The sequence below is a fragment of the Phaenicophaeus curvirostris genome, chromosome 18 (genome assembly GCF_032191515.1).
Source record: "Phaenicophaeus curvirostris isolate KB17595 chromosome 18, BPBGC_Pcur_1.0, whole genome shotgun sequence".
Taxonomy (NCBI): Eukaryota; Metazoa; Chordata; class Aves; order Cuculiformes; family Cuculidae; genus Phaenicophaeus; species Phaenicophaeus curvirostris.
In genome coordinates, this window is record NC_091409.1 from 14769615 (window position 1) to 14794843 (window position 25229).

At 55.4% G+C, this 25229-nt stretch overlaps 2 protein-coding genes across 3 annotated transcripts in view; both read right to left on the reverse strand.

Annotated features, from left to right (window-relative positions):
* The window catches only part of MMP24 (matrix metallopeptidase 24), a 46236-nt gene extending 39526 nt beyond the window's left edge, over positions 1-6710 (reverse strand). Inside the window, exons 1-2 of one of the 2 annotated variants that reach the window (XM_069871761.1) lie at positions 6618-6710; positions 2055-2203 (exon numbers count right to left, since the gene is read on the reverse strand). In XM_069871761.1, coding sequence (XP_069727862.1) covers positions 2055-2203; positions 6618-6689 — 221 coding nt within the window. In that variant the 5' untranslated portion in view covers positions 6690-6710. Of the gene's footprint in view, positions 1-2043; positions 2204-6617 lie in introns of those variants that run through there. The other variant, XM_069871762.1, reaches the window with a different exon arrangement.
* Positions 6711-8393: 1683 nt separating this feature from the next.
* MAP1LC3A (microtubule associated protein 1 light chain 3 alpha) lies at positions 8394-25229 on the reverse strand. Its single transcript, XM_069871795.1, has 4 exons — positions 25115-25229; positions 15500-15555; positions 10160-10266; positions 8394-9719 (listed from the first exon to the last, which is right to left on the reverse strand). The coding sequence occupies exons 1-4, from the start codon at positions 25152-25154 to the stop codon at positions 9557-9559; spliced, it is 366 nt and encodes a 121-aa protein (XP_069727896.1). The 5' UTR covers positions 25155-25229; the 3' UTR covers positions 8394-9556.

Here is a 25229-nt window from a genome sequence, read left to right on the forward strand (position 1 = left end):
GAATTTGTTGCCTAACAAAGCAACCATAGAAAATAATAACTTTGTGCTCTGGCTGATTCTAAAGTCACCTTAAAGGGATGGAGCTTACGATGCTGACAAAAATTCAGAACTGCAATCTCAAAGCTCACAACAGGGAGGACATGGAGCTGTTGGAGCGAGTCCAGAGGAGGCCACGGAGATGATCCAAGGGCTGGAGAACCTCCTGTACAAGGACAGACTGAGATAGTTGGAGAAGATTTCAGGGAGACCTTAGAGCAGCTTCAAGGACTGAAAGGGGCTCCAGTAAAGCTGGGGAGGGGCTCTGGATCAGGGAGGGTAGGGATAGAATGAAGGGGAATGGTTTTCAGCTGAAAGCAGGGAGAATGAGATGAGATCTTAGGAGGAAATGTTCTCCTGTGAGGGTGGGGAGGCCCTGGCCCAGGTTTCCCAGAGCAGTGGCGGCTGCCCCATCCCTGGAGGGGTTCCAGGCCAGGTTGGCTTCACTTACTCAAGCAGCGACTCCCACATGGAGTTTGCTCCTTTACCATCACCCACAGGGCAGCGGAAACAGCTCCTGAACTTTCCCAACTAGCAGCTCAATATAAAAGCCTTTTCTTGCCCCTAATTCCAACTCAGAAGCCCCCCAGCCGCAAGCTGCTACACCCAGCGGCACGCACCCCGCCTGGCTCTGCCGCAGCCTGAGTACAAACTGTGGGATTAAAGACAAAGAGATCTCAGATGGAAAATCCCCACCTTTAAAAAGCGTTTCATCTTCAACTCATTTGAAAGGCAAACAAACAGGATGTTCTCTGTCCCTCAATGGAGAACGAGAGGATTTTCCTGTGAGTGAAGGGAGAGAACAGAGCAGGGGGAGAGGAGAGGCGCATCGTCCCTTAACGGCAGCAGGAAAGGGGCTCAAGGAAGGAGGGAAAATCATTCCCATTTCTCTGTGGCAACAAAAAGATAGCAGAATCCACCAGGAAGAGAAAGGCCTTGATTCCAAAGCAGAAGAGAAGGTGCAACACAGCATCTGGGCCAGGCACGCTGAAGCTGACCAAGTAAATGGACACACAGGGAGGTCCAACACGGACCCGGCCAGGGGCTCAAGACAAAGACAAACTGCACTCAGCAAAGAGATCTCAGACAGAAAATTCCCACCTTTAAAAAGCGCCTCATCTTCAACTCATTCAAAAAGCAAACAAACAGGATCTTCTCTGTCCCTCAACGGAGAACAAAGGGATTTTGGGGGTTGGAACTGGATGGTCTTTAAGGTCCCTTCCAACTCCTCCAATCTGGACCAGCAGCAGCCAAGTTTGGCCAGTACACAACATCCAGGCAATCCAGGCACCAGCAACAAACACTGCTTCATGTGTCACGACACTGCTTCCCACGTCATGACATCGCTTCCCGCGCTACCCTTCGCAGTACACGCTGGAGAGCACACCGAGGGCAGCAGACTCGAAAACGCAATGTCCCTTCAGCCCAAGTGATTTAGACCAACGCTTCAGCAGTATCAAGGCACCGATCGCAAATAACACATGGTCAACACAGCAGAGAACACCTAACATCTAACAAATGATAACCAACAGCTAAGTAGTTGTGACTATAGTCACCAGACTACAACAACTCACTTCAATTCAGCATTATAGATCTCCACAAACAGCATCTCTGGAGATCCACAACTCCGATTAATTAAGAAATACATTAGAAGCCAATTCTGGAGCCACATTTTCACCGAAATCCAGACAGAGATGAAAAATATTAAACCTTTGATGTTCTCCGCTGTCAGAAGCTCACGGGATTCACGCTTTGTCTCTGCACCAGCAACAGGGATCCATGTACAAAGCACGGCACTCAACAAGAGCTTCTCCTCACACTCGCAAGCAGAACTTTGGCAACAGGAAAAGGTGGAGTTGTCCACATGTTTTCATTAGGGACACTTTCTCATAATCAAGACTTCTTGGGCTGAGTCACATTACCCCTTTTGAGGACTTCTTGTAGCAGGAATAATTACCCAGGTAATAGGACCATGCGTTAAGAATGGGAAAGACAAAATTAGCCTACGTTGATCTTACTCAATAGTTGTCTGGTCCAAAACTCCTGTCACCGGGATCCCATAAAACTGTTGCATAGTGGCAACCGCGGACTGCACGGCTTTTCCTGACTGCAAGGCAGATGTTTGGCTGTCGGATGGAAGCAAGTAGCCGTAAGTTTTCAACCAACCCTGAAAAAGAAAGAAACAGGCGGTGAGATGCCACGGTGAAGTTTTCGGCTTAACAGATCAGAACATTTCCTCCAAAGAAAAAGCGATGAACTTGCCCAAAACATTCAACCACCTCTTTTTTTGGGTTAGGTCGGGCAATACCTGACTCCTGGGATGGGGTGAAGACCCAGCCTTGTATCGCCCGCTCTGACAGGACAATGCAGACCAGCCACCACCCCAACTGAGTAACTGGAGCAGATTTAGGTCTTTGAAGCACCAGGAACGCCCAAGCTCTGTTCTTGTTCCAGAGACCTCCTGGGCACCATGAGATCTGCCAGCCCCCGCAGCAGCAGGCTCCCGATAACCCACTGCCCGCCTCCTACTCCTGCCTCTGGACCATCACGCCAAGCACGGAGCCTCGCAGGCTGGGGTTGTCCCTGCAAACACAGACCCAGCGTGCGCTGAGCACAGAAGCAAAAAAAACAAAGTGAACAAAACCCCATGCTTGGGGAGTTTGCAGTTTGTCTGGCAACACGGACTTTTCCTCCCCCTGCTAGCAGCAGGTACCTAACAAACTGTCAGACAAAGAAATGAGCCACTTCTCCTCTAGGAGCATTGTCCCTCTTCCCTGCCCCTTCCCAAACGCATCCCTAGATAAAACCACGGGTCAAACTTGCAAAACACTAAGGACGGCATTTTCAATATCACCTGTTTATTCAGGATTTCTTTTTCCATCCCTCACTTCAAAACCACGAGAAAAAGGAACATGAAGCCAATGTTAACTGCAAATACCAATAAAGATTTGCTTTCACTGACCTTTCACCATAACTTGTCCTGCCCACATCCCAGGGTTTCTTTCCTCTGTCCAATATCCTGATTCAATACTTAGACTGGGATTACTAAGAGCTCGATATATATCCCACAAGCTTTTCCCAGCCAGGAGGACCAAACCTCTGCCCACAGGACATGGAATCATCTGCCTGCGCTGCTCTCACACAGGCAGGTGATTGCTTGGAGCAGAAGAGGAACGGCGCATCGTCCCTTAACGGCAGCGGGAAGGGGCTCAAGGAAGGAGGGAAAATCATTCCCATTTCTCTGTGGCAACAAAAAGATAGCAGAATCCACCAGGAAGAGAAAAGCCTTGATTCCAAAGCAGAAGAGAAGGTGTAACGCAGCATCTGGGCCAGGCACGCTGAAGCTGACCAAGTAAATGGACACACAGGGAGGTCCAACACGGACCCGGCCAGGGGCTCAAGACAAAGACAAACTGCACTTAGCAAAGAGATCTCAGACAGAAAATTCCCACCTTTAAAAAGCACCTCATCTTCAACTCATTCAAAAAGCAAACAAACAGGATCTTCTCTGTCCCTCAACGGAGAACAAAGGGATTTTGGGGGTTGGAACTGGATGGTCTTTAAGGTCCCTTCCAACCCAAACCATTCTATGATTCTACGAATGTTGTGCTCACGGGAGAGGCGTTCCCAGGCCAGGACAATCCCCTCCTGCCTAATTCACTCATTTCTTCTCTTTCTCCTTTTTCTTGCAGTCTGCAAGGCTGCACCCACACCCTGCTGTTCTTCTCACCAACCAGTCACTTTGTGCCCCCTTCTTTGGTTCTGCTGTGTCCCTTCTGCCAGCACGGCGCCGTAACGGGAGAGATGAAGAACCAGGCAGAGCTCGCCCCAAAAAGGGCTGGCGTGCAATAAGGAAAGGCCCAGGACAACTCTCAGACTGGGCCCAAGCAACATCTATTATTTGTGCCTTCTTTTTGCTCACCACGCGATGCCTCTTTCCCCAAACAGCACTAGTAAGACTTTATCAGCTTTCTGCTGGACGATCCCCTCCTGCCTAGTTCACTCATTTTTTCTCTTTCTCCCTTTTCATGCAGCCTGGAAGGCTACAAGTAACCCTGGGTGCTCCTCGCACTGTCCGGTTATTTTGTGCCTCCTTTAGTGCTGCTGCAATTCCATAGAATCAGAGAATCACCAGGTTGGGAAAGACCCACCAGATCATCGAGTCCAATCATTCCTATCAAACACTAAACCATGTCCCTCAGCACCTCATCCACCCATCATTTAAACTCCGCCAGGGAAGGTGACTCAACCCCCTCCCTGGGCAGCCTCTGCCAGGGCCCAGTGACCCTTTCCATTAAATATCTTTTCCTAATGTCCAGCCTAAATCTCCCCTGGCGGAGCTTGAGGCCATTCCCTCTCCTCCTGTCCCCCGTCACTTGGGAGAAAAGCCCAGCTCCCTCCTCTCCACAACCTCCTTTCAGGGAGTTGTAGAGAGCAATGAGGTCTCCCCTCAGCCTCCTCTTCTCCAGGCTAAACACCCCCAGCTCTCTCAGCCGTTCCTCATAAGGCCTGTTCTCCAGCCCCTTCCCCAGCTTCGTTGCTCTTCTCTGGACTCGCTCCAGAGCCTCAACATCCTCCTTGTGGTGAGGGGCCCAGAACTGAACACAGGATTCGAGGAGCGGTCTCACCAGTGCTGAGTACAGAGGGTGAAGAACCTCCCTGGACCTGCTGGTCACGCCGTGTCTGATCCAAGCCAAGATGCCATTGGCCTTCTTGGCCACCTGGGCCACTGCTGGCTCATGTTCAGTCGCTGTCAACCAACACCCCCAGGTTCTTCTCCTCCAGGCAGCTTTCGATTTGGTTGGGTTGGGTTTGGTAACGCCTGACCCCAGGAAGGGCTGAGGACCCACATCACCCAGCAATACAGACCTGACACCTCCCCGACTGAGTAACTGGGGCAGACTCAGGTCTTTGGGGCACTGGGAATGCCCAAGGAGCTCTGTCCTTGTTCCAGAGAGCTCCCGGGCACCCTGCCGCCTCGAATCATGAGATCTGTCACCCCCAGGGGAAGGAGGTGGCACCAAGCGAAGAACCAGGCAGCGCACACCCCAAAAGGAGCTGCTAATGCAATAAGGGCCCAGACGTTCCCTTCCCAACCGACACCGGCGTGCAGACCCCACCATCCTTGAGCAGAAGGACCCCCCACCAACCGATCCATCCCCGGGGCTGCCCTCCCTCCCGCTCCCCTGGGAACAAGTGACGCGGCTCCTCCTGGGAGCAGGAAGGAGGGCAGAGCCCCCCAAGCCCACCCTGTGTGGGCAGAGCTGCTGCGGGGCTGGGGGTGCGAGGATGGGGGACTGGGGGGGCTGGGGGCTGGGGTTTGCAGGGTGGGGGGCTGCAGGGGTGAAGGGCTGGAGGAGTGCGGGGTGCAAGGATGCAGGGATGTGGGGCTGGGGGCGCAGGGATGCAGGGGGTGGGGCTGTGAGGATGTGGGGTGAGGGGCCGGGGTGTGCGAGGACACAGGGGTGTGGGGCTGGGGGAGGGAATGCAGGGATGTGGGGTGCAGGGAAGTGGGGCTGGGGGGATGCAGGGTGCAGATATATGGGGCTGGGGGGTGCAAGGACGCAGGGTGTGGGACTGGAGGGACGTGGGGTGCAGGGAGGTGGGGCTGAGGGGTGCGAGGATGCAGGGTGTGGGGCTGGGGGAATGCAGGGTGCAGGATGTGGGGGTGCAGGGCTTGGGGGTGCAGGGTCCAGGATGCGAGGTGCAGAGATGTGGGGCTGGGGGGATGTGGGGTGCAGGATGTGGGGCTGGGAGGTGCAAGGATGCAGGGTGCAGGGCTGGGGGGATGTGGGGTGCAGGGACATGGGGTGCAGGGCTTGGGGGGATGCGGGGTACAAGATGCGGGGCTGGGAAACATCAGGGGTGTGAGGATGTGGGGTGCAGGATGTGGGGCTGGGGGGTGCAGGATAAGGGGTACAGGATGAGGGGTGCCGGATGAGGGGTGCGAGGATGCGGGATGTAGGGCTGGGAGGATGCAGGGTGCAGGGATGCGGGGCTGGGGGGAAGTGGGGTGCAGAATGTGGGATGCCGGGATGCAGGGCTGGGGGGTGCGAGGATGTGGGGCGCAGGGCTGGGAGGGATACGGGGTACAGGATGCGGGGCTGGGGAACAGCGGGGACACGAGATGCGGGGCTGGGGGGACAGGGGCCACAGAGATGCGGGGTACAGGGTTGTGGGGGTGCGGGGGGCAGGGACGTGGGGTGCAGGGCTGGGGGGAAGTGGGGTGCAGAATGTGGGGGGCTGCGATGCGGGGCTGGGGGGTGCGAGGCTGCGGGGCGCAGGGCTGGGAGGGATGCGGGGTACAGGATGCGGGGCTGGGGAACAGCGGGGATGCGAGATGCGGGGCTGGGGGCTTGGGGGGTGCAGGGCTGGGGGGATGGGGGGCGCAGAGGTGCAGGATACAGGGTTGTGGGGGTGCGGGGGGCAGGGACGCGGGGTGCGGAGCCGGGGGATGTGGGGGTGCGGGATGCGGGGTGCAGGGACGCGGAGCTGGGGGGTGCGAGGATGCGGGGGGAAGGGGTGCGGGGTGCAGGGCTTGGGGGGATGCGGGGCCGGGGTGGGGGGGGGGTGTCCCGTACCCGTCCCGGGGCGGCGGCGGCGGCGGCGCGGAGCAGCGCGCAGAGCAGCGGCAGCAGGGAGCGCGCGGCCATGGCAGCGGCGGCACCGGAACGGGAACCGCGGGGTCGGGGGCGGCACCGGGATGGGGGGGGGGGTGGGGGGGCTGAGCATCCCGGCACCGGCGGGGACACCGGACGCGGAGAGCTGCCCCTCATCCCGTCCCTTGTTCCCGGGAGCAGAGCCCAGCACCCACCGCCCCACAGCCTCCTTCCAGGAGCTGCAGAAAGCGATGAGGTCTCCCCTCAGCCTCCTCTTCTCCAGGATATACAGCCCCAGGGCCCTCAGCCGCTCCCACAACCCCTGTTCTCCAGACCCTTCCCCAGCTCTGTTCCCTTCTCCAGCCCCTCAAGGTCTTTCCTGCAGTGAGCGGCCTGAAACTGAACCAGGATTCGAGACCGAGTCCAGGGGGACGATCCCTTCCCTGCCCCTGCCGGCCACCCCATGGCTGATCCAAGCCGGGAGGCTGGTGGCCGCCTTGCCCACCTGGGCCACTGCTGGCTCGTGTTCAGCCGCTGTCACCCAGAACCCCCACAGAATCACTAGGTTGGAAAAGACCCCCAGGATCATCAATTCCAACCATTCCCACCAATCACTAAACCATGTCCCTCAGCACCTTGTCCACCCGTCATTTAATCCCCTCCAGGGAAGGTGACTCAACCCCCTCCCTGGGCAGCCTCTGCCAGGGACCAATGACCCTTTCCATTAAATATTTTTTCTGATGTCCAGCCTGAACTTCCCCTGGCAGAGCTCGAGGCCATTCCCTCTTATCCCGTCCCCTGTCACCTGGGAGAAGAGCCCAGCTCCCTCCTCTCCACAACCTCCTTTCAGGTAGTTGTAGAGAGCAATGAGGTCTCCCCTCAGGTCATTCCCTCTCGTCCTGTCCCCTGTCACTTGGGAGAAGAGGCCAGCACCCATGTCTCTACAACTTTGTCTCAGGCAGTTATAGAGAGCAATGAGGTCTCCCCTCAGCCTCCTCTTCTCCAGGCTAAACACCCCCAGCTCTCTCAGCTGTTTCTCATAAGGCCTGTTCTCCAGCCCCTTCACCAGCTCTGTTGCTCTTCTCCGGACTCGCTCCAGAGCCTCAACATCCTCCTTGGAGCGAGGGGCCCAGAACTGAACTGAACCAAATGCTCCATTTCCCTCCTTCCTTTCACTCCCAACCGAAAAATAACAGAATCACAGAATGGTCTGGGTTGGAAGGGGCCACAAAGCCCGATTTAGGTGACCACCTTCATGGTGGTGGGACACCTCAGCTCCACCGCACCCCATTGAGGGCTCCAGCCCACTGCTACTCCTCTACAGCTCCCACAAGGAGAAGCTGTAGCTGGGCTGATGTTGATGTGGAGCCACTGGTGGGAGACAACCTGGGCTCAGGACCAGAGTTGAAATACTGCAAGGCTGGTCCTTAGCGAAGAGCAACCACGTTGCTGCTCCAGCTGCCAGAAGCAGAACAACTGCTCCCACTCTGCCGGGTGCTGGGCTTCCAGCTGGCTTCCCACCATCTTCCTTCAGCGCTTCCCGGCCTGCGTGCACTCTGCTGGATCTGTCCCTTACACCAGCTCCTTCCTTGGATAGAAGGAAAATTGAGATGGGGAGGATTTGCATTTCCTTCTGCTGCAGCTGGGAATGCCCAGCTCCAAAGCCTGGGCAAGGTACAAGGCACCAGTGAACACTGGGAGCACGCATCACTCTTCCTGGATACTAAGAACATTAACAAATGAGATGGAAACAGAGCGTTCCTACAAGACACAACTTGAATTTACGTTTATTTTATATATATATTTATATATATACCTTTGTATAGATTAAACCGGGTGGGAGTTTTATCATATACATTTTTTTGGTATAATACATGAGAAACAGGAACAGGAACATAGCAGATATAAATCAGTATATTCCTGGAGCGAACTCTGCCACACCGAGACGGAAAAATTGCATGCAATGGGGAGACAGAGAGAAGGGAAATCAATTGTATTTAAAAAAAAAAACCAAACCAGAAACAATCTAGGTACAACAGAGGAGCAGCACTTCATATAGCAAACTGTATAAATTAAAAGTAAATTCCACTCTGACATCTACTATGCTTTAAAGTGCAACAAAGCCCGATTTATTTACCTACAGAATACAGGAAAGATTGCCCCCTCTCCCCACTCCAATCTATCCCTAAAAAACCAACCCAAACAAACCAACCGATAAAATAAATGTAAAGGATATACATTGTCCACAGACCTATAGAGACGCCTACATCTACTCAGTAGCACCAAGAATCTGATATGGGTGTAATTAAAATCAATTAAAACTCGGGAGCAACGGTAACATTTGTTTGCTGCTTTTGCGGCCCTCCGGCCCTTACGAGTGTCTTGGAGGAGAGGCGGCTCTCCCTGTCCTCCCTCCGCCCCCGGCAGCACGCTGGGAACACATGGCACGGCGGGAGCAGCTGGAGGTGACACCAGGGGACAGGACGGGACGACGAGGCCCACGTGGGCGCGGGGAGGGTGTCTGTACGTGTGCACACACGTGGGTGCGGAGAGAGCGGGGCTGATCTGCACAGAGGTGAAGGGATCATAGAATCACAGGATGGTTTGCGTTGAAGGGGACCTTATAGATCATCCAGTTCCAGCCCCCTGCAACGGGCAGGGACATCTCCCACTGGGTCAGGTTGCTCAAAGCCTCATCCAACCTGGCCTTGAACATGGGTTCAAGGATGGATGTGAACCAACGCATGCCACGAGCCTCTTCGGTGATGGGGTGATGGGAAGGGGAAGGAGGGAGGGAGGGAGGGAGGAAGAGGAAGTCAGCGCAGTCCCCCTCTCCTGAGCCTTGGGTTGCGTTGTCTTCCACGGCCGGAGGCCCGTGCGCCACAGTTCATCCGTCTCCGCATGCCACCTCTTGGCAGGCCTCAGTAGCCAAAGGTCTCCTGGGAAGCATAGACCATGTAGAGGAAGCCATCCTCGTCCTTCTCCTGCTCGTAGATCTCCGAGATGGGGGTAGAGACGCTCACCATGCTGTGCTGGTTCACCAGCAAGAAGAACGCCTGCGTGGGATTCAGCTGCAAGCGACGCCTGAGGGGGAAAGGACAGGAGGGCCTGGGTCATCCCAGCAGGGCAGGACAGGGACAGCAGGTTCCACCTCCCCCTGCAGTGCTGCCCCATGGGGCCCACAGCACTGGGACCTCCTCCCACAGGCACAGGACACAGTGCCCGCCACCCAGCTCAGGGCTACAAGGCCTCCCAAGTCAGACTCTGCAAAGCCCTTTCCATCTGAGCTGAGGGATAAAAGAAGGGGGTTGAGACCCCCTCACCAGCTCATGGAGTGTCCCCCATGAGGGGGAGGCCACTGCCTTTCATCAGATCCTGCCTCCCTCAACTCCTCAGTGCAAGGACATTGTGGTTGCCGTTTCCCCATCCCACCCTTGGCAGGTGCCTCTGCCCTTCCTCACCCACCGCTCTATGTCCCTGCTCTGTGGGTGCGGACTGTTCCCAGCTGGGGCCACCCCACTCACCGGATTATTTTGACCAGTTCACTCATGTTGACGTGGTCTGGGACAAGGAACTTGGTCTTGTCCAGCACCGGCAGCTGTTTCTCCCCTTTATAGCGCTCGATGATGACCTGGGAAGGAAGGCAAGGGCAGGGTTAGCCATGGCTACAAATCCAGCCAGCACGCGTGGAAGGGCTGAGGTAGAGCCCCACTCCATGTCACCCTCAGAGGAGAAAAAGACCACAAGAGGTGACCATCGGGTTGCCTGCAGACAGCTTCAGGGGAGCCATCGGTCTGCCCAAGCCAGGCAGTGAGAGCATCCAACAGAAACAAACTAGAGCATCGCCTGCTCCAGCTGCCCGAGGAGCAGTAGGCATTAGCAGAACAGTTTAGCCACCTCCCCTGCCATGCCAGAGATCCGGAAAAGGAGTGAAGTGTATTTTAACATCGCTTTTGGATCAACCAAACCCACAAGTTTTGCTGGCCTGAGCAAAGGACTGAACTCATGGCGCACAGCAAGAGACATTTTCCATCCCTTTCCTGCCACAGCTCTGGGTTCCTGCTGTGTGTGGATCTTCACCTGCAGGGAGGGCCCTGCACCCCATTTCTCACTCACATCGAGCAGGAACAGAGGCAAATGTCTCTAATTACCAGCCAGCTTCATCCCACAAAGAAAAACCTCTCAATTAGTCCAAGAACAGACTGAGAAGGACGGCCTTGCTGTTATAGCAGCATCTGCCCTGTGCTTTGAGCAGACAGAGGGCCTGTTGTGTAGAGGAGCTCCAAGAGTTCCTGTCTCCAACTGTTATTTGGAGGATCCAGCCATGGGAGCAGGTGGCCAATGGACAAGATGTTCTTGTCTGCCTTTGGACGCAGGACCAAATGCTAATATTACATCCCCGTGGCCACAGGACTTGTATACAAATCCACCTCCCTCCCATATCCTCTCCCAAGATGCTGCCTCAGGTCAGGCATCCCTCGGCGTGGGACACCAGCTCCTGCAGCAGGAACCCACCACAGGGGGACAGACAGAGCCTGGGATCACAGCCCCAAGGCAGAGGGGGTCTGGGCTGCATTCATAGACTGAACCCTGTCCTGGGGCCACTCTGAAGAGGTGGGAAGGGGTTTTGGTAGCAAACGGGCCAGATCTTGCAGCCCAGCACAGGCAAGGCTGCCACCACCCCACGACTGCAGGCCGAGAATGTGACCCCAGTAGGCGCATGCACGAAAAGAGAGACCTTAGAGCCACCTCCAGCACTGAAAGGGGCTCCAGGAAAGCTGGGGAGGGGCTCTGGATCAGGGGGTGCAGGGATAGGATGAGGGGAGCGGTTTTCAGCTGAAAGAGGGGAGATGGAGACGGGATTTTAGGAAGAAACACTTTCCTATGAGGGTTGGAAGGTTGCCCAGAGCAGTGGTGGCTGCCCCATCCCTGGAGGTGTTCCAGGCCAGGCTGGACAGGGCTTGGAGTAACCGGATCCAGTGGGAAGTGTCCCTGCCCATGGCTAGGGGATTGGAATTGGATGGGCTTTAAGGTCCCTTCCAACCCAAACCGCTCTGTGATTCTATGCAATACGTGTGTGTACCACACACAAACCTGCACACATGCTCAGCCACAGAGACCAGCACGGACACGCAGAGCGCTCACACGAACACAGCACCAACAGCCTCATCCCACACCCTTGGCTGAGCTGGGCAGAGCTGCTTTAGTGGGAATACACAGAGTAACCCCTCCTCAGTCCAAAAGGTGCTTTGGTGTCGATCCAGTTTGAGTTGTGTCCGCCGCGGACACTGGTCTGTGGCTCCCTGGCACAGCCCTCGCAGGGCCCAGACAAGGCTGTCCCTTCCTCCAAATCCATAATTTGGGTTTCTGTCCACCACTGCGCCAGGACAGGCTGTTACTTGGGCTCCCTCCCCTGCCACTGCTTCTCCGCACTCTGCAGCTGTGCAGTGAGCTTTTAATCATGTAACCCAACAAAGACCTCTCTGCATGGCCCAAATGCACCCCCAGCCCTCCCAAATGCACCCCCAGCCCTCCCAAATGCACCCCCAGCCCTCCCAAACCTTCCTTCAGCCTTCCCTATCAGCACGAAAGGAGCACTCCCTAACCCACCGTTGGCAGCATGGCCTGTGACTCCCTGGGCCTCGCTGAATTCCCCATCCCAGTGCTTTGGGATGTGGTTTGCTCCCCTTGCTGCCCAGCACAAGCTGTTCCAGCGTTCAGATTTCCCAGGGCTCACCGGAGCTGGCTTCCAGCTGGCAGCTGCTCCCACCGGGACCCAGCTCCGTGGGTTCCCGAAGGAGAGCCCTGCGGCCAGCGCCGGCAAGGGCGATGGGCAGGCAGGAGCTCGGCCTCTCCTCCACCAGGGTAGACGAGCGTTTCCCAAGCACCTGCCGAGGCTCTGGGTGGAGGGTGCAGCCAGAAGGCCCGCGGAGGAGCCAGCAGCAGCTGGAGGCTCCTTCCCAGCAGAGACAAGCGTGAGCAGCACCTCGCTGCCAATCCAACCCTGCCCTTCTCGACACAGCCGCATGTTCCGTGCCCAGCGCTGCTTCCCATGGAAGTGCAGCCAGTTTTGGGGGAGCGAAGGAGCCCCCGGCACGAGGTGGATAGGGAAGCCCTCGGCTCCTGCCCGTCTCCCTGTTCCATGTGCCAGTGAGGGGTCCTGGGATGGGTTCACCCTGACTCCCTGCCTCCGGCAGCCCGGGTTATCCGGTGCTTTGTCTCTGGCGGGCTCAGGCAAACTCACCACCAGCTCCATCCCCACACAGCCCCCCCCGTCTATATGGCACAGCCCCTTCCTCAGCCCCCGCTGGAATTACCCTCATGGAAACACGAGAGAAATGCCTTTCCCTGGGCACAAAGCCAAGTCGTGCGCTCTGCAAATCCTCCCGGCCCTCTGTCAGAGCAAAAGACGAGTCACCCAAGGGCTCTGAGTGGAAACTGGAGACACAAGAAGAGGCAGCAGCTGCGGCACAGCTTGCTGTGACTTCTGCCAGCATTAGGGGGTGACCAGGGCAATCTTCTCCCTAACTCCTCCCCCAGGCTGTGGGCTCAAACCCCTTTGGCTCCTTCCAAGAGTCTCTCCAGGGAAGCCAGCTACTTGGGAAACCCACCTCCTGCCTTTTACAGAGGACCTAGACCTTCCTGTGCCGCTCTGACCCACAGCTACCCCACACCACGCTCTGTTTCTGCTTTGCAGGCAGCCCGAACACCAAATGCAGAGAAGAGACAGTATCAAATGTGGTGTCAGGGTCTAACGGGGACCAAGCCTTGAGAGGTACCAATGAGGCAGATGCAGCTGGATCTCTGAGGACTTTGGGATCCTTTTCCTCTCCTGGTTCTTCCCACGGCTCCAGCAAACCCTCCGCAAAGCGCACCCTCCCCTGGCACGTCCATCAGCCAGGACAGCAAAGCGGCTGCACGTTCAGCTGAGTCCTCCACCCTCTCACAATGCTGGCACTCAGGACACAGGCAAGGACAACGAGGCACCAAACAAAGAGGTCCCGGAGCAGGGGTGGGAGGTCAGCTATCTGCCACGGCTGAACCTCCCCACACACAGCTCCCCAGACAACCACACCCACAGTCCCGATGACACGAAGGTCTTGTCCTGTGGCACGTGACGTTTGACCCCAATACAATGAGCACGCCAGCCATGGAAGCTCTCCCACCACGTTTTAGTAATGCTGGTAAAACTCTGCGCACGGATGCAGAGCTGTGGCTCCTTCCGTTCATTTCCCAGGCACCACGTCCTTGTCTACAGGCACCCGACAGACACACGCCTGAGTATTTTAGGTACAACCTATTTCTAGCCTGTCGCTATGGCCAGAGCTTTAGGGCATTGTAACAACAACTGCTCCGCTGTAACCCCGGGGAAAAGTAGAACAAGTAGAATGCCATGAAAACCACACTGAAAGCAGTGGTCAACGTCGGTGGATGGCACAGCACAACAGGATTTGCTGTGCTGTGAGGGGAAAGTCCTGCTCGGCTGCACTGACAACACATGAACACCACAATGGTGGTGGGAGACAGGAAAGGGAAAGAATTCTTTCTGCTAGAAGATGCTGGGTTCAGTTTTGGGCCCCTCACTCCAGGAAAGACGCTGAGGGGCTGGAGAGCATCTGGAGAAGGGAATGGAGCTGGGAAGGGACTGGAGAACAGGGGTTGTGGGAGCAGCTGAGCACCCTGGGGCTGTTTAGCCTGGAGAAGAGGCGGCTGAGGGGAGACCTCATCACTCTCTGCAGCTCCTGGAAAGGAGGTTGTGGGGAGGTGGGTGCTGGGCTCTGCTCCCAAGGAACAAGGGATGGGATGAGAAGAAATGGCCTCAAGTTGTGCCAGGGGAGGTTTAGATTGGATATCAAGAAAAACTTCTCTAAGTGAATGAGTGGTGAAGCACTGAAATCAGCTGCCCAGGACAGTGGTGGAGTCCCCATCCCTGGAGGTGTTCAAAAACCATGTGGCAGTGGCAGCTGAGGACAGGGTTTAGCAGGCACGGTGGGGTTGAGGTGATGGATGGACTGGATGAGTTGGAAGGTCTTTTCCAACCTCAATGACTGTGATTCCGTGCTGCACTAAAATCCAAAGAAGAGCGAGGCAGGAATACACAGGTGTGCCCAGAGCACTTTGAGACATTAAGCCCTGAAGGTGTAACTCTGAGGGACTGTGGGCAATTTTCAGACAAGGCTGATATTCGGCCAACGCTGAGAGTGAGCTAAGCTAGGAACACCTCCCGTGTTTTGGTCACAAACACCACGGCATGGCAAATACTAACCTGAGCAAGCCCTGAGTTACTTCTCTGAGTTCTCCATCTTTTCAAGAAGAGAAGTAAATACTCAGGCAGGACAGCAGAAGCACATTCACAGCCAGAGCAAGAAAGAGCATTAGGGCAGGAAGAACTGGAGGTAATTCACGGAGCCTCACCTACTAGCTCTAGGAAAGCACAGAACGGGTGTGACCGTTTGGTTGTGCATAAGTTATCTTAACAGAGGCTCTTTGCTTTCAATACAGCTTTCTCCGAGCAGATGAAGAGAAACCCTTACCGAGTCATCCAGGAAAACTCAGGTAGCTATGTCGACCACAACAAAGGCCATTTCAGAGTTTTCTCCCACCGCAGATTTGAGATCAAATCAGTTCCGTGCCTCTAGAGTGAGCACAAAGCTTAACAGAAAGGCTGTATTTTGCACTGCTGGCAATGTGTTCCACTACTGAGCAGCTAGCACAAGGCTCCAGAGGCTTACGGAGAGCATCCTGCGCTGATTTTTGGGAGCAAAAGTTGGTGACCTCCAATGCCAGTAGGTGGAGGCAATCCAGCAGCACAGAGGGGTTCTGAGAACCAAGTCGAATGCAGAACAGCAGGGATGAGAACTTACCGGGATTTTGTTTGGATGCTGCTCCCGGATCTGCTGTACCTCTTTACAACGATCCGCTGGAAAGAGAGTAAAGAAGTGAAGTTAGAAACATCCAGCTGTGCTAGTTGAGACAAAACCAAGGCAACCACCTTGCAAGCCACAACCTGACAAAGAGAAGGGCTGGAGCACCTCCCGCACGAGGACAGGCTGAGAGTGGGGAGGCCCTGGCCCAGGTTGCCCAGAGCAGTGGTGGCTGCCTCATGCCTGGAGGTGTCCCAGGCCAGGCTGGATGGGGCTTGGAGCCCCTAATCCAGTGGGAGGTGTCCCTGCCCAAGGTGGGGATGGAACTGGATGAGCTTTAAGGTTCCTTCCAACCCAAGCCATTCTGTAACTCTATGATTATTTGGATTTAATGGAAAATTCAGCTTGGGTTTTATGACTGAAGATGTGGTTCTTGTTTCCTTCTCACCCTGACCAGGGCTCCAGAGCATCCAGAGTTGTCCTTGTCACACAGACAATTCTCCCCTGAGGTCCCAATTAGCAAGGAGCTATGCAGGAATCAGCAACTGCACGTGACACAGGTACAGCAGTGCCTCCTCAGGAATGCTGAAGGACACAGTGACAAGCAGCACCCAGCACAGGAGCACCCAACCAGGAGCACGCCCCACCCTTCTGCAGAGCTCGGCTCCCACACGTTCCCAGGGGACAGGCTTCAGCAGGACAGAGCAGCTGGGGGGTCGGAGATCGACAGCCTTTGTCGACAACACTTATCAGCAAAAGGACTTCGGGCAGCTTGACTCAGACCTGCTGGGCATTAACTGAGCCTGCAGAAAGCTGGGTGTCCTCATGGCTGGTTGGTTCTTCCAGCTTCAGTGTCCACCCTATCCTGCACCTCTCTCCACACTATCAGATGGCCGTGTGGACAGGCTTCCCAGACATCACACCTTTCCTTGCAAGGTCATAGAATAATTGAGTTTGGAAAAGACTTCTCAACCCATCCAGCCCAACCCCACCGTGCCTACTAAACCATGTCCCAAAGTGCCACGGCCACAAGGTTCTCCAGGGATGGAGACTCCGGCACTGCCCTGAGCAGCCTCTGCCAGTGCTTCACCACTCATTTCAGTGAAGACATTTTTACTAATATCCAATCTATACCTCCCTGGCACAACTTGAGGCCATTTCCTCTCATCCCATTCTTTGCTCCACAGGAGAAGATGCCGGGTCAACTGAACCGTTGGCAGAGGAAGCCCCAACAACGCAGTCGATTACAAGAAGGGTCTGAGAAGCATCTCACCAAAGGCAAATTTGAAGCCTTTGCCGGTGATTGTGGCTAGGAACACAGATAATCCCAGAGCATCCTGCCAGTCCAGGCTGCGTGCACTGAAGGGCCGTCATACGCCTGACAACCCTTCCTGCTCCCAGGAAGCATCACCAGCTCCCACACAAGGCCGGAGGCCATTGCCACTGAGGAGCCATGGCAGGATGTTCCCTGCCCATCACACTCAAAAAGCCACTACACAGAAAATAATCGAGTACCTCACCTACCTGGCATTTCAGAGACCTGCCCCGAAACCACAGCCCTTCATCCCCCAAGGGGCACCCACGGCTCTGCCTCAGCCAGGCTGCTGCCTGGGTGGAACTCGATGGGCTCTGAGGTCCCTTCCAATCCAAACCATTCCATGATTCATTCTATGAAGTTTCCGGGACGTCTGAAGTTCTGCTAAGGACCATGCTCAGTCCCACTCTAGCCTGAAAATCCAACTGAGCAGGCTTGGGAACCATGAGAAGCGATCCTGTATCAAACCCCGCACGAGGGCAACTTCTGTCTGCACAACAGTTGAGGTACTAGAGATCTCCCACAAGAAAGAGGTGATGGTCACCCACACCCTCCTTAGCCTGGGGCGGAAGCTGGAGGTTGATCCTCTGTCTCATAAAAGCATCTTCAACACCACACGCCGAGGGATGGCTATAAACACCACCTGTAATTTAATGTATATGTCACTGGACTGAGAAGAAAGCTGCTGGGCACTTGAGAGACACGGACAGAGCTGCCAGCCCAGCACCTGTGATGTCAGCTCACAGCAGACAAAATGCTCCCTCTGCTCAGTGACTACCAAAGCCTGCACATTCGTATTTCAAACATTGCACCTCAGCTTTCACAAGCCTTGTTCTCCTGCTGCTCTCCCAAATTATCCCTGTGCTGAGGCTGAGACTTTCCCCTGTTCTGCTGCACTCAGCCATCATGAGTAATAGAATCATGGAATGGTTTGGGTCGGAAGGGACCTCAAAGCCCATCCAGTTCCAACCCCCCTGCTACAGGCAGGGACACCTCCCACTGGATCCGGTTGCTCCAAGCCCCATCCAGCCTGGCCTGGAACCCCTCCAGGGATGGGGCAGCCACCACTGCTCTGGGCAACCTGGGCCAAGGCCTCCCCACCCTCACAGCAAAACATTTTTTCCTAAAATCTCATCTCAATCTCCCCTCTTCCAGCTGAAAAACCTTCCCCTTCATCTTGTCCTTGCACCCCCTGATCCAGAGCCCCTCCCCAGCTTTCCTGGAGCCCCTTTCAGCAGTGGAAGCTGCTGTAAGGTCTCTCTGCATCCTTCTCTTCTCCAGGCTGAACAACCCCAACTCTCTCAGCCTGTCCTCATACGGGAGGTGCTCCTGCCCTTGGATTATCTCCTTGGTCTCCTCTGGACTCACTCCAACAGTTCCACATCCTTCCTATGCTCAGGATGCCAGAGCTGGACTCAGGGCTCCAAGCAGGTCTCACCAGAGCAGAGCAGAGGGTCAGAATCCCCTCCCTCCCTGCTGGTCCCACGGCTTGGGATGCAGCCCAGGCGGCTGCCCGTATGATCCTTAACCTACACACAGTGAACCGGAGCTGCTTACACATCCCAGTCCCTACCCACATTTTTCCCTCTGTCCCCTCCTCGCTGCAGCAGAAGCCAAACACCAGACTGGATTCCAGCAGCTTGGGGACTCCAGGCAAGTGAAGATGAAGGGGCTGCAGCCACTGCTGCTTTGAAGGAGCTGAGTGAGGATTAATGAACTCCACACGAAGAGCGCGGCCTCTGCTCCCAGGCGTGGGCACCGCACGGCTCCCACGTGGGAAGCCAGGCTTTTCCCCAGGCTGCCAGAGCCCAAGATAGCAGCGAGATAAAAACACACACTTTTTATTGGTTCTTCCTAGTAAAATTTCACCGCTAGGGCCTATCGAAAGGCAGAATTATTTTTGTAGCATCGCATGTGCCAGGAAAATTCCTCCAACTGCCGTTTCAACTGTTAAGAACCAGCAGCAAAGCTTGCAAATTGTCCCAAACACCAGAATCTCAGCTGTTTTCTGGACTGAGGTCCTTCCCAAGCTGCTCTCCCAAAGATGCAGGCACAAAACAGATCCCATGGCAATGCAGGAGGAAATCGTTATGGCAGTTAAGGAGAACAGCAGAAGATGTTAAGCCAGACCTTCCAAGCATTATTGATCAGCTGTGCGGCCGTGGTCTCTGCTGTGCCGGGCGCTGTGCAGACACAGAATGAAAGCACAGCCCAGAATGCACGAGAGCTTCACCGGACAGAAGGTACAGATGGTGGAACAGAAGCAAAACACATGGCGAGGTCTCCAACAACGCAGTTGCGTAAAGGGCAGCGTTCTTCAGGAGACACTGGACAAACACTGGTCAGGCACCCGTGCTGCCCTGGGGCAGTGGATGGACTCTCCAACCAGCCCGGCTCCTGTGCCCAACAGGAACGCTGTTAAGAACACACCAATGAGGAAAAACCCCACCTGGAAACGTCATCAATGTGCAACCAGGTCAACAGCTGGAGCTCAGAAAGATCCGCATGCAGGAAGCAAAGCAGGGAGTAGAAATTCAGCCATGAGCTATTGCTTCTCCCTGCAGTCCCACATCCCAGGGCTCCAGGTGAAGCTGCCCACGGCATGAAGGGAATGTGCAGAGAGCCCTGCCAGCCACAAGACGCTCTGCCGGGCAGCCTGTGGGTGGATCTGAGGCAGATGCAAAAATGAACACGCTTCTTCAAGAAGCTGCTGTGGGCAGGCCCAGGACAGAGAGTGAAGCACTAGAACCGGCTGCCCAGGGCAGTGGTGGAGTCTCCATCCCTGGAGGGGTTAAAAAACCATGTGGCTGTGGCACCTGGGGACAGGGTTTAGCAGGCAAGGTGGGGTTGGGCTGACAGTTGGACTGGATGAGCTGAAAGACCTTTTCCAACCTTAATGATTCTACGAGCCTATGAATGACCTCTGCTCTCCATGAGATGTTCCGCAAGGAGAGAAGGAATTGGATGGTTTGAAATCAGGCTATGTCTGGGACGAGCTGGCAACCACTGAAGACACCACCAAGTCATGTAGGTCAATCCAGAGGAACATCAACAAGTATTTTTGTAATATCACACCACCCCAAGGCCAGACACCTTGAGGCACCAGGAAATACCTCCCACATACATGTCACAGTCCCCACAACAGCTGACCTGGCCTGTCCTTGCCCAACACCACAGAGCTCGTTCTCAGGCCAGCGGCACCGCAGAAGGAGCAGGAGGAGACTCCTGCATTCAGGAAAGGATGTTCTGCACTTACAGTCTGATGGGAACTATGTCTCTGAAACGGGGTATAGGTTGCGATGCTCCACTGCCAGAGGAAGGAGTTACCCACATGACCTCCCTGCACGATTATCCGTTCCATTTTTACAGCTTCCTTACTAGATGTGTAACATCTGGGTGGCTTTTTGCATGCGGGGCTGCTGGGGCTGGTGCCTGCAGCAGGATCTCAGCACTCTTGTTCATTTGCATAAGTTCCCAATGTTTCCGGCTCCAAGGTGGAGCTTGAAAATGGATTTGAAAAGACAAACAGGAATCACCTTCATTTCTTTAGCAGTTTCACAATGTGACTGAGTGGGACTGGAAAACTGTAAGAGGTTCAACGAGGCCAAGCGCCGGGTCCTGCACTTGGGTTACAATAACCCCATGCAGCTCCAGGCTTGGGGAAGAGTGGCTGGAAAGCTGCCTGGGGAAAAGGGTTAGGGTTAGGGTTCTGGACGATAGCGGTTGGACATGAGCCAGCAGTGGCCCAGGAAAGACATTGAGGGGCTGGAATGGGTTTGGAGAAGGGAACAGAGCTGGGGAAGGGTCTGGAGAACAGGGGTTGTGGGAGCAGCTGAGAGCCCTGGGGTTGTTCAGCCTGGAGAAGAGGAGGCTGAGGGGAGACCTCATCGCTCTCTGCAGCTCCTGGAAGGAGGTTGTGGGGGGTGGGTGCTGGGCTCTGGTCTCAGGGAGCAAGGGACAGGACGAGAGGAAGTGGCCTCAAATTGTGCCAGGGGAGGTTTAGATTGGATATTGGGAAAAATTTCTGCATGTGAATGAGTGGTGAAGCCCTGGAACCGGCTGCCCAGGGCAGTAGTGGAGTCTCCATCCCTGAAGGGGTTCATAAACTATGTGGCAGTGGGATACGGTTTAGCAGGCGCAGTGGGGCTGGGGTGATGGCTGGACTGGATGAGTTGAGAGGTCTTTTCCAACCTTAATGATTCTGTGATTTTAAGCCTGGCTCCAGGAATGAGTATTTGTATCTGGCAAATCCTTGATAATGGCTCAGCTCGTGACCAAGTGGAGCCACACCAGCTGTGAAGCCCAAATTCCTGTTAAGACACTTGTTCTCTGGTTGCACAGTACCACGTCACCCCTTGCAGGATGAGCCCTGGACTTCTGGCATTCAAACACCTTAAACCAGGGCTCCCAACCCGCCACAGCTCCTGAGCCAGCGCTGGGAATGGACAACCCCTCCTGGGCCACGTCTGGATGGCGTACGGAGCATTTACATTACAATTCCAGATAGGGAACTGCTTTTCCCCCTTCGATGTTTAATCACAATTTCAGTAGCCTTGAAAAAAGAACAGTGCGTTCCCTTGGAAGCCCCTGCACAGGCTCTCCTAGAGCTCTTCCCTGACCTTCTCCTCAACACCCGTCACAATGACAACTTCCAAGGCATCAGGAAAGCACTCAGATTTCTCAGAACTGCCCAGGACACTTCAAATGGCTCTGATAAAGACCTGGCACCCCCGCCAGAACCGCATTTTAGCAGAGAACACCACGCACGCGCGGGCACACAGAGACTTTGCACAGCCCAGGTCACTGCTGTTTGTGCACAAACACGCCTCGGCACGTACAGATCCCCAGGACCCATTTGAGGAGACGCGCCAGATACACACAGCTTGGACTTAGACCTTCATTTTCTCTCACACCCCAATCCCAAAGTGCCTTCTGAAGACAAGAGGCAGCATGCAGCAGCGTGACTGCAACCAGAGCTGTTTGCAGACCACAGGACATCACACAAGTGGGATGACACTCCAGGAAACCTCGGGAGGGACTGTCCTGACTGCTGTCCCCACCGAGAGTGGCCAAGGCAGACAACTTGGCCATGGCTCACAGCCACAGGATGACAGAGGCAGCAGAGCCCAGAAGCCCCACAGCTCCTGGCCTCATCAGCCTCCTCCCTTCTGCCCGACGGGATATCAGGAGCCTCCAGTGAAGAAAGGACTTAGTAACGTTTATTATTCCTGGCTTCCCGTCTGGATCTTCTGTTATATTAAAGAATAATAAAGAAATCAATATTTGTGGTCTGCGTGTCCAGCTGGCATTTGTTCTGGGTTTTTGTTCAGTCCTTCTGGCACCAGTGTTTTCTTCAACGCTGAGAATTAACCCCACATCAAATCAAGCCCCAGAATGTCCTCAGTAATTAACACAGCCAGACACGGGCAGCTCAGCATCGACTGGTAATAGCAGCCGCACCCTGAGGAATCCCAGCTCCCACAGCACAAGTACCCCAGCACGGTGCAGGAGGACAAGCTGGCTCCAACCAACCTCAGATCAAGATCAAGACACTTTTCTAAGCCACCAGCAAGCAAAATCATTAGGAAAAGCCCAAGATGGTGCACCAAGCAATTCACCCACTGCTGGCCTTTCAACCAGCACAAGCACGGCTGGCTTACATGCAATGAAAAAGCAACATCTCGCTTCTCCCCACAGCCAAGAGAAGAGGGAATTCAGCTCCACACGTTGACTTTATCTACTGCTGCCTCTCCTCTAAAAAGAGGTGGCATTCCAGAACTCCTAGAGGAGTATACCTGGGATGGGAATGCTCAGCCCAGAGAGGCTAAGATCACCCCTCTGCATCTGTCACCCAGCCAGGAGCTCCAGCTGACCGACAGGACACAGGCCTGCGTGTCCTACTGGGAATGCCTCATCCCGGCAGGATGCTGGGCACGAGGCCAGCTGAGGTCAGGGAGCCGGCCGGTCTATGTCTAAGGTCCACGTCCGTAACCACGCTGCGCTGGAAGAAAAGCTTGAAGCCTGTTGGCAGCCGTGCAGCAGCAGAGCAACCACTTCAAACCCAGCACTTTGGGAGCAGTGGGAGGTGCAAGCGCTACCCAACGCTCTGAAGGACTCGTGCTCAGTACGGGAAGTGCAGTGGTGCCAGGACAGCCTGTTCCTTCGACCCAGGCCACAGCTTTGTTCTGGGAATTGTTTTGGCCTCCTCCAATGGAGGTGACTGTGCAGAAGGCAGCTGCCTCTGCATCGGCAGGCGGGTTCAGATGAGAGCAGAGGGTTAGTCAGGCTATATCCCAAGCACCCAAAGATGCTCCGCTGTGGATGTGCTGAGGACCAGCCCAGGCCACAGAGCATCACCCTCTCACCACTAATGCACAGAGAAGCCGGCGCTCGGTGCCCTCAACACACCTTGGCTCAAAGCCTGGTGTTTCCCAGCCAGTTCCTTGCTCAAGTGCTCAATGATGAACAGAAAAGCAAACATTTTGTTCAGGATAGGCCCAACACAAAGCAGAACAAGTAGAAGAAACTCACAGATTAAAAACTAATCTCAAAAATACAAGGAGGAGGAAAACAAGCATTGAGGAAAGCAGAATCTTCAGACCCAAGACCTCAGGCAGCCACTTGCTGTGAAACTGGAGCCTGGGTGCCCTTTGTAAACAGCCAAGATTCCTGACTCTGCCTTTTCTCTGGTTTTTTGGAAGCGTTCCACTTCTACAAAGTTTTGAAGACTTAAAAATGAAGCCATTCTGAGGGTACAGCGTCACCCGTGATGTTTTCCATCGGCCCTTTCCAACTGCATTGTAAACAATCGCTTCCTGGTCCTGTTGTGTAATGATTCCAAGACAAAAACAAGCTGTATTTACTTTCTCCAACCCAGCAATTTGAGCCCTGACCCAACGCAACCACATGAGCTGCCAGGCCTTCTCCTCCTCCTCCTGGCTGAGGGCTGCAGCCCAGTCAGCTGAGAGAGCACAAGGGCAGAGGAAAACACTCCAAAACAAGGAGCACCCGCAGCTGCCAGCGCCAAACTCCCTTCCCACCTCCTTCCCCTCCTGGGCTATTTTAATCCTGCTTTCTCTCAACTGCTCTGAGCCTCGGATATTGTTTTCCTTCTGGCTCACACAAACTCTGACCGATCTGCAGCGGCAAACCAGACTCTCCCTGACCATAATGAGCTGTTTCTCACCAGTCAAACAGCAGGGTTTGATTTAGGATTTCCCTGCTTTTCACATGCGGCTCGGGAGGACGCGGCAGGGTCCCAAGCGAGCACCCCAGGGCACTCAGGCTTCGTTTCACCCTTGTTTGTGCCCATTCGCTTGGCTCGGCCGCTGGGTGGAGGAGGCCGGGTACGCGTTCAAGGCCAGAAGGGTTGCGCCAATAAATTACCAAATATTTACAGTTTCCAAGAGAGCAGCGAGGGGTTGGATTAACAGAAAGCTCCAATTTTGAAACTCAGGTAGGAAACACGTCCTGACCTGTGTCTGGACAGCGTCTGACACGAAGCGAGGCCGCGTTTGGCACAGATACACAGATTTCTGTGCTCTTCGGGCAGTAAAGCCCAACCAATCCTCACCTTGGGATGGCACCAGCCAGACACACACCTTTCCCAGCACTAGCTGCAAAGGTCAGGAGGAGCAGCTGCTGCTGCTTTCCCTGGAGGTGTTGAAGGCACAGGTGGACGAGGTGCTAAGGGGCATGAGTTAGTGTTTGATTGGAATGGTTGGACTCGATGATCCAGTGGGTCTCTTCCAACCTGGTCATTCTATGATTCTACTTCACCCGATGTCACCATCGGGGCTCAGGGTCACAGCTGGTGCCTCCTAGTCCCTCCCGTGCATTCCACGTCCCCCCCTGCCATTCCCCGTCCCCTCGTGCCCCTGACAGAGGGACGGGCACGATGGGAAGGGGCGGCGGGGAGTGATGGGACATCACGGGGAAGGGTGGGACAGCGGGGACGGGAGGGATGGGTGCAGGGACGATGGGGACAGGCGTGACAGTGGGGACAGCGGGGTGGGTGCAAAGGGAGGGATGGCAGGAATAGGGACAGGAGGGACGCTGGGGATGGGTGTGACAGCAGGGACGGGGGTGATGGGAAGGCAGGATGGGAGCGATGGGGCAAGGGGGAGGAGCAGGCGACGGCGGAGATAGCGGGAACGGGGCGGCGGGAAGGCAGGAGAGGGCGGTGGGGCGATGGGCCGGCGGGATGAGGGGATGAGGCGGCGGGAGGACGCGAGGGGGCGACAGGACGGCGGGGCCGCAGGACGCGGCCGGGTCGGCGCTGGGGAGGCGGCGCTGCTCACCGAAGGTGCGGCGCTGCTTGAAGGGCCGGTCCGAGGGCATGGCGGCCGCGACGAGCCGGGACGGCACCGGCGGCTCCTCGGGCGGCGGCGGCGGCGGGTGACGTCATGGGGAGGG

Coding starts and splice junctions, on each gene's coding strand:
- MAP1LC3A (XM_069871795.1), bottom strand. CDS start 25,154: ATGCCCTCGGACCGGCCCTTCAAGCAGCGCCGCACCTTCG. Junction 15,556..25,114: donor CAAGCAGCGCCGCACCTTCG/GTGAGCAGCGCC, acceptor CTCTCTTTCCAG/CGGATCGTTGTAAAGAGGTA. Junction 9,720..10,159: donor GAACTGGTCAAAATAATCCG/GTGAGTGGGGTG, acceptor TTTCCCCCTCAG/GCGTCGCTTGCAGCTGAATC.